We start from the raw sequence: 9,185 nt of genomic DNA, 5'->3' as shown, positions 1-9,185 counted from the left end.
ATTATTTGAATAAATGTAGTATCATTTTTATGAAGAAAGATAATATTGGCTACTTAAGATATAGCTTAGACTGTCCTCTAAAATGGTATTGGGATATATATAGCTAAAGTTTAGAATATTTTAAGGTGTTGTGGTTTTTAAATCAAGTTATTAGCTTAACATATATGTAGATAAGGTCATATTGATCCCATGAGAACCAGAATTTTACTTTCCATAATGTTTGGGGGTGTCCATGAAGTGGCATTAACGATATTCTTTTTTTTTTGTAATATATTTTATTGATTTTTTTACAGAGAGTAGGGGAGAGGGATAGAGTTAGAAACATCGATGAGAGAGAAACATCAATCAGCTGTCTCCTGCACACTCCCAACTGGGGTTGTGCCCACAACCAAGGTACATGCCCTTGACCAGAATCAAACCTGGGACCCTTCAGTCCGCAGACCGAGGCTCTATCCACTGAGTCAAACCAGTAGGCATTAACAATATTCTTTTTTTTTTTTAGACCCACAATCACACACAGATACTTTATTAGTTTCCTCTACATGAGCTAGTAACATCAATCTTTTAACAGAAACCTCAGGTCATTTGAGAGGCCAAATAGATCCAAGAAAATAATATGAAAATTAAATACTTAAATTAATCAAAAGGCAGTACAAAAGCACCTAGAACCTTCTACCACAGTGATAGTGGGCTAAGATTAAGCTACAGCAAAATAATCTCATGTAAATGTTAAAGAATACACAGCAAAAAGTGAGGTTTGCTTTCCAGAAGACTATGGTACAATGATCATTTGGGCCCAAGAAGGTATTTAGCCAGGGAAAGGTCAAGATGGTTGAAGGTCAAACCAAATGGAGAAGGAACAGGTACAAAAGAGACTAAGCGACAGTATCCTAGCAGAGGTTGAGGGATCAGGCTCTTTTCCTCCCAAGAAGTATCTGCTGCACTGTGTGCTGCCTTCCTTCCCTCAGGCTCCTACCTGAGAGCTGCCTGCCTTACAGGGAATCAGCAACCAGAGCTGGATTCTGGGATGCCTAGGGCTCTTGTAATTTAGTATAGACCTTAGAGAACTTGTCTCATGTTAAGGGGGGTTGGGAGTTAGTTTGGCTTTGTTCATTTTATTTTGTTTAATTTTGGGTTGGCTCTGTTGCTAGTAGTTCTGAACCTAGGAATCCCAGAAGCATTCACGTGAAAAGTAGTCTGAGCTTCCCCAAACACATTCAAGCACCCCCACACGACACCCTTCAAAGTCTGAAATCTTGCAGAAGCTGAGTGATAGATAAAGCTACAAGGCCCCCAAAATCAAAGAAGCCAAAACGAGACAATGCAGGTAGGAAACCTGAATAGTCTCAATCTGTCTTTCCCTAATTTTGGAGAAAAGTTAATATACCTGAAATGGGATGTACAAAGCTACTGGAGCAAGCTGGGGCTTCTGCTGAATTTTTCATTGAACACCAAGGGAAAACAAGGGAAGGAGTTCACTTTATTGTTTAAAAGCCTCAGCAGTTTTCCTATTATAAAGGGACATGGCTGAACAGATAGGAAACAGATTCCCCATTGTGAGTTCTCCTGATGGCTTCTGCAAGAATCATGGAGATGTCGATCACCTGTATTTTGGAGCAATGCTTCATGTTATCCTCCTGAGGGATGGTATTGGTGACCACTATTGCTTCGAAGCATGCATTATTAATGCGAGAAATGGCGGGGCCAGAAAAGATTCCGTGAGTCAAGATAGCATAAACTCTGGTGGCTCCAGCTGAAAGAAGTTTGTCAGCTGCATGGCAGATGGTGCCACAAGTGTCAGCCATGTCATCCACTAGAATGGCCACCCGATCCTTCACATCTCCTACCAGCACCATGCGGTCCACTTCACTGGCCTTCTTTCGTTCTTTATGAATCAAGGCAAAGTCAACATTCAACTGGTCTGCAATGGAGGTCACTCTCTTAGCTCCCCCGGCATCGGGTGAGACAATAGTGCAGTCCCTCCACTCAGAGATATTCTCCCGTATCCACTTCAGGACAGCTGGTTCTGCGTACAGATTGTCCACAGGGATATCAAAAAAGCCCTGAATTTGAGAAGCATGAAGGTCCATGGTAATAATATGATCTGCACCTGCTACGGAGAGCATGTTTGCAACAAGCTTGGCTGAGATGGGAGCCCGGCTCTTATCCTTCTTATCCTGCCGGGCATACGGGAAGCATGGGATGACTGCAGCCACCCGGCTGGCGGAAGCAATCTTACAGGCACTGATCATGATCAAAAGCTCCATCAGGTTGTCGTTAATTTCACCGCAGCCGCTCTGAACGATGTAGACATCCTCTCCACGGACACTTTCGCCAATTTCAACACAGGTCTCCTGGTTGCTGAATTTCTTAGTCCCCACCTTGCCTAGCTCCAGGCCCAGGCGGTCAGCAATTTTCTGGGACAAGTCCTGGTGGGAGCTGCCGCTGAAGATTTTGATATTCGGCATCTTGGCCAACGACCCCAGGCACTCTTTGCTCAGCGATCACTGCTGCTGCAAGTCCTGAACCAAAGTCAGCCCACAGACCCGGTACTAAACGCATTGCTACTCCGCCATCTTACGTTCCCGCCCGGCGCGCGGCTCTAAATTCGCATTAACAGTATTCTTAATTCAGTTGTCATTTGTAGTCAGTTGAAGTATTTCCTACAGAGTTTTAACACTGTGAAAATAGAGATGAGAAATTTAACAATGGACAATACGATTTTCAGTTGATAAGATAAAAAAAATACATATATCCTTTTAGAAAAGCAAGATAGTTAATTGATTGAACCTATTCATTTTTTACTTATTTAAGAAATTAAAGCCCTAGAGGGCCTAGAGGCAGGCACCCTCAGGAGCAAGCCCATGTCCCCTCTTCTCGAGCATGAACTTTCTCCTGAGCACTAGGGATCCCCATAAGACTTACAAATGGGGGAGCAGCACACCTCCTCCAGGGCCTACCCCTGAACATGTCTCCAAGGCCCCCTTAGCTCACTTCTTTCCCAGAAGGTTTGTAGGGAGACAAAGCAGCCGCCGCTGCTCTCTCCTGTTGCTTCTTCTACCCTAAGTCCTTCCTTTGTTTCACTATCCCCAGCTTTAGTAAACATGCTCTCAAAATATTAAACAACGTACCTGATTTTCAGTCAGCAGCTACATAAAGCTAAACCACAATTGCTATTTATGTCTTCTAATTTGATCTCTTATTTTTAACTTTGGGAATTATGTGATTTCAACACATGTTCCTCTTACCTTTCTTATGATTAAGTAAAATTAAACTTCCAAGTAAATTTATATAAAAACTGTTAAGATTTTTATCTTCTTAGATAATGGATATGTGGATTTTAAATGGTGAATCCTGGCATCCTGTTAAATCCTACTTCATTGATTTTCAGTAAATTTCCTCATCCTAATAATATTTTTAATCCTGCACATTTATACCTCACAGATATGTATCATCCACCAATTAAACAAATATGCGTTTTGATCTTTACCCAAATCATTAAAGAAAATAGAGAACAAGATATACAGCTCATAGTACAATTTCAGAAACACACCTTCAGTAGCTCCCTTTTACATCCTTTGCTTATTTTCATTCAACTATTAATTGTCAAATACTTATGAGGAAGTAGTTATAGCCTATTCTCATTATTTATCATACTTATGTTCTAGAAAGTCATGGCAGACACTGAATTAGCAAATACTGACTGGTTCATTGCTCTGAGAAAAAAATGCGAGATTAGTTTTCTGCGAACTTCTGGTCACAGAAGTTATGAATGCATAACTTTGTTTTATAAGTGCTTCTGTTTAAAGACACCTTGTTTAATATCTATTGTTCATTCAGTAGCATTAAAGTCACAACAACAACACTATAACTCATGCTTGAAGGAGATTATCTAACACAGGTATTTTCTCAAAAAGGAACATCACAGGCTGCTTCTACTTAGGGAACCTAGGCAGCACTCACTTGGAAACTATTTTAAACAGAAAAATACCACCAAGAAAAAGCACAATCGTGTGACACTATAGGCTGTGAAAAGACACTAATTTACAGTATGAGAACTTAATCAAGAAGACAAACATGACCATGCTGATCTCATATGAGAATCTGTGCATTGGGCGGCTCCATTTTTTTACAGCTCTATACATGCAAATGCTTATGAATGACCTAAAAGTAGTATTGATTTTGGAGTTAAAATAACTGTTAGCAAGTAGGTGAATTCAAAAATACAAAACATGCAAGTAGAGGAGCAATTGCATGTGTTAGGCACAGCCCTTAATGCTTCTGAGCGAAGTCAAATAAGACCTCTTATACTCCTTCACTGAGCTTTAATCTTTGAGTATATTGGAAGCTTCAATTGTCACAAGTGTCTTTGTAACTTACTCCCTTAACTCTTTGCACAGACCTTCATTAGTAAAGGGGTATGTTACTTTAATTTGGGGGGGGGGATAGCAGAGATCAATGAATAGGATGTGGTTCCTGTCCCCACCGAGATCCCAGTGAGGGATCGCACTGGGACATGAGCCAGTGAGAATACTACCAGTGTGATGCTCTGAATCAGAAAGCTCAGGTTGCAACTGGCACTCATGGAAAATACACCATGTGCTCATTGTTTACAGATTAATAATGTCTTGGTAGAGAAGACCTTAAATCTGAAACTTGAAGAAATATGAATTAAAAACCTCCAAGTAGACATTGAGGGGCACAATAAAGAAAATGAAAATAGACATCCAAAAGTTTGAAGGTAAGAGACAGACATGGAAAGTAGTACAGCAATTAGCAGTGGGAAGTGACAGAAGTTAACATGTGGGATTATTGTGAAGGGGGAAATTGATGAAGGAGAAGCAGTGTAATCAGTAGCCAGATGAAAATCTTTAACATCAGTTAACTTTCCAAGGGCAATGAAAATAGGAAATAAAAATGGCAGGACTAGAATTAGTATTTATGATGACAGTTTTGCTCCCGATTTGAGATTCATTGAGGATGCCTGGGGGAGCAAGTAAAGAGGGAGATAAGGTCCTGGTAGGCACGGAGGTCTGTAAGAGGCTTTTCAGTAATCCTAGTGAGACATGATATGACATGGTCTGAGGAAGGGGAGGAACAGTGAAATATAAGACCATTGGATCAATTTAAAAAGTATGTAAGAGTTGAAGTCATCTGGATTTGGTGATTGATTGGATGTGGGTAGTGGTTGTTGTGAAAGGCATTCCACTTTGGGTGCAGAGGTTTGTGTGTGCAGAAAACAACCATTATCAATGAAATAACATCCCTCCCTACCCACCAGACAAAGAGTAGGCTTGCTTTCCACTCCCTGTGAAACTCAGTTTTCCTCCATTTTCACAAAATCCACTGAATATGCAGGTATCCACCTAGACTGATATACACTGCCCCATGGAAATTGGAGGGTCATGGAAAATTGGTATGAACCAGAAGTTCTGGCAGCAGTGGCTTCTTCTTCTTCTTCTTCTTCTTCTTCTTCTTCTTCTTCTTCTTCTTCTTCTTCTTCTTCTTCTTCTTCTTCCTCCCCCTCCCTTCTCTCCCTCCCCCTTTCCTCCTCCTCCTCCTCCTCCTCCTCCTCTTTTTCTTCTTCTTCTTCTTCTTCTTCTTCTTCTTCTTCTTCTTCTTCTTTCTTCTTCTCTTCTCCTCCTCCTCCTCCTCCTCCTCCTCCTCCTCCTCCTCCTCCTCCTCCTCCTCCTCCTCTTCCTTTTCTTAGTACAATTTGTTTATTTTTTAGTTTATTTTTTGTCTTGAGTAATAAAGTTCTTTTTTTCCTGACTCAAAATTCACATATCCCCTGACAATAGTTTGTTAGCTTGGAAATAAGGTAAATTCCAAGAACCCTTCACAATTCCTAACAGTGGTTAAATAAGGAGGTAAGAATCATTCTATGGTTTCTCATTTGTGTTACTCAAGATCACTGGTATAGGAGCCTTAAGGTGGAATGTGAGATTAAGTGAGCAGAAAACAAGATCTGTATTTGAAATGTTGACTTTGAAATGTCTGAAGCAACTTCATGAAGAGAAGCCCAAACAAGTTTTACATGTAGACCTATGTTGACAAGGAGATAGATAAAATATTAGGGATTTTTAGATTAGAATTTAATATATAAAAGAATATGAGATATCCCAGAGAAAATATCTAGACTGGTTAAAAACAAGTTATAAAACAAAATGCAAAACCATATACGCATTTAAGGGATAATTTGCAAAGAAACAGAAAATCAGGAAAATTTGAAGGTACAAGAAGCAGGCAATGGAATTGGTTAAAAAGAAAGTACTCTACAGTGTGAAATGATGCCAAACCATTAAATGAGCATTGAGTTTAAAAATAATATGGTCATTGATAACTTTAGCATAAATACTTTTTATAGACTTGATGAAAATAAAAATCTAATAGATATGTTATATAATAAATGGTTTGTAAGGAAGTAAAAACAACTAGTTAAAATGAAAGGCAAGAAATATGATGGTGGTGAAGAATATAGAAAGGGGTCTATTTCTTAAAAGTGAAAAATATTTGAGCATATTTGGGTTTAGATGGGAAAAGATGCTAACATTTATTGAGAAATGTTTCTTTAAAATGGTAGATATTATTAGCTTTTTGACACTGTTTGCTATTATATAACAAAGGTATAAAATTGCAGATACTGCTCTAACTGGTTTGTCTCAGTGGATAGAGCATCAGCCTGCGTACTCAAGGGTTCCAGGTTTGATTCTGGTCAAGGGCATGTACCTTGGTTGGGGGCACATACCCAGTAGGGGGTGTGCAGGAGGCGGCTGATCGATGTTTCTCTCTCATCGATGTTTCTGGCTCTCTATTCCTCTCCCTTCCTCTCTGTGAAAAATCAATAAAATGATTTAAAAAAAATAAAAAAGAAAATAAAATTGTGGATACTAATAGTAGAAAGACAATCTGTTGGCTTCTCTTTATTCAGTACTGTAAAAAAGAGAGTTTATCAGCAAAGAGAAGGAGCAGGTAGAGCAGTCAAAAGTGTGAGTAAAGGGTTGCTATGCAGAGAGAACACTTTGTAAAGTATAGATTGTCTAACCACAATGCTGTACACCTAAATCAAATACAAAATAATATTGAATGTTAACTTTTTGAAAAAAATAAAAAGAATGGTAGAGAGAGCTGGCTAAACATATACAATAGGATAACTGAGAGTAGAGTTGATGTTGAAAACCATAAATTAACAAAAGAAGGTGTTTGGAAAATTTGAAATATTTCTAGGGCAGCCTTCAGCACTAAAGTAGTGTCATTCTATAATGTAGATTAGAGCTGAAAGACCTTTGAATTGATAGAATGAAGAGACTTTCACTAACTGTTTGATAATAAAGCAATGAAACTGCTTAGCTGACTATACTGACAAAAGAATGCCAATTCTTTGGATGATAAGCTGTATCAGTTTGGGTTAAAAAAAAAAAAAGGAAAAAGAGAAGCTGAAGGGATCAAATTAGAATAAATAAAAGGCCTGGATGTTTCAATAAGGTTAAGAAAATTACTAGTGTGAATTTAAGTTGCAAATTAGATGACAGAATTTTCATGCATTGGGATATTGAATTGTGGAGTCCATATATTAGTAAAGCAGTTTTGATTCCTTTATTAAATAAATATTTACTGAGCTCCTCTTGCATTCTGATAAATGTTATATATACCAGGGATATCCTAGTGTAAAAGTTAAAATGCCTACCCTTCTGGACCCTATAGTATTACAAAAGAGAAGAATTTATCACAATTTGATTTGGTGAGTATGCCTCCATATATCTTTCAACATGTGTGTGTCTAATTATATTGCTTTTCCTTTGTAAAAAAAAAATAATAATTATACTAAAAATGCTTTGTTTTCCAATTTGTTTTTCTCTCAATAGTCTCTTGTACATATCTAGATCTAACTTATTACCTTTAACAGTTATAGATTATAGTGTAAAAGTAGCATAAATCTTCTTTGATGAAATTTACATTTTTGATTTTCCAATTTATCTCTACTATCTTAATTGAATTTGAGTGAATCTATTGGAAGGATAAATAAATAGAAGTAAAAATATCATATCAAAATGTGTGAGGATTTTTATTTTTAAAAAATATAACAAATTATCACTAACATGCCAACTTTATACTCACTAACAGTCTTATAAACATTCCTATTTCCTGTATTCTTACTAATACAAGGTCTTCTCCATTTTTTATTAACTGTATCCGTGAAAAATATATAATATTGTTTCTATAATTTTTGTTTTTTAATTCTATTTTTACATTTTTAATAATTTTGAGAACTTATTTTTATGATTTGTTTACATTTTGTATTTCCTTTACTGTAAACTTCTTATCTTTGTCCATATTTTCTATTGGACTGTTGTCTACCTCTTAATGAGTCATAATTATATATCATTCAGACTATATTTTGATAAAATATTTTTTCTATAATATATTGGCATTTCAAAACACATGAAAAATATTTTATTTAACCTCTCATGTGTCTCTAAAAAAGCACAGTCTTATAATAGTAACACTTGTAAAGCACAGAGTCTGCATATTTAAAATACTAAATTGTACCCTATCTTAATAGTTATTCAGATATGATTTTGATAGGAAGGTTTGTTTATAGAATCAAATCTAAAAGTGTTTCATAAAACGTGTCATCTGAAATCCTGCCATATAAATGATAAGAACAAAAATAGTCTGTCAGGATTATGCATTTTAATTAAAAGATATGCCTGGAAACTTAATTTGGGGAGTTAAATAAGAAATAAAATTCTCTAGTAAATATACTTATTAGAATTTAAAAGACAGGCTAAATAGGTATGCTTTGTATTCCCAACATCCTCCAATTATACCATATTCATTTCCATCTCTAAGCTTTTATGAATACATGTCATGCATGTGAATTAAGCTTCCAGATTCTATTATGAGTTAACTATACACTTCAATACAGGGAAATTGTCATTTGTGTTACCAGAACCAGTGATTATTTCTCTAGCAGATTTGGTTATTTGTTATTTGATAGCTGTAATCATAGGGTGATACCTTGTCCATCTTGTTTACCACCTAACCTCAGTGACCACACTGGTAGCTAGCAAATAGCTGCATATGAGTTTGGATGAATTAAACTCAACTGATATTATTCACTTTTGATATTTTTTAACAGAAACATGTATGTATATAAAACAATTCAATCCTAAAGGATACAT

The 9,185-nt window shown here is 36.8% G+C and overlaps 1 protein-coding gene across 1 annotated transcript; it reads right to left on the bottom strand.

Moving 5' to 3' along the window:
* Positions 1–1,511: 1,511 nt before the first annotated feature.
* LOC118651171 (ribose-phosphate pyrophosphokinase 1-like) lies at positions 1,512–2,486 on the bottom strand. The gene has a single exon (XM_036300064.1). The coding sequence runs from the start codon at positions 2,466–2,468 to the stop codon at positions 1,512–1,514; it is 957 nt and encodes a 318-aa protein (XP_036155957.1). The 5' UTR covers positions 2,469–2,486.
* Between the last annotated feature and the right edge of the window lie 6,699 nt (positions 2,487–9,185).

This window comes from Myotis myotis, unplaced genomic scaffold (genome assembly GCF_014108235.1).
Source record: "Myotis myotis isolate mMyoMyo1 unplaced genomic scaffold, mMyoMyo1.p scaffold_m19_p_3, whole genome shotgun sequence".
Classification (NCBI taxonomy): Eukaryota; Metazoa; Chordata; class Mammalia; order Chiroptera; family Vespertilionidae; genus Myotis; species Myotis myotis.
Note: the sequence above shows the minus strand (reverse complement) of the source record. Positions and strands in the feature narration are given on the sequence as shown.

Bases quoted from the DNA above. Each gene is read 5' to 3' on its own strand.
- LOC118651171 (XM_036300064.1), bottom strand. From the start codon at position 2,468: ATGCCGAATATCAAAATCTTCAGCGGCAGCTCCCACCAGGACTTGTCC.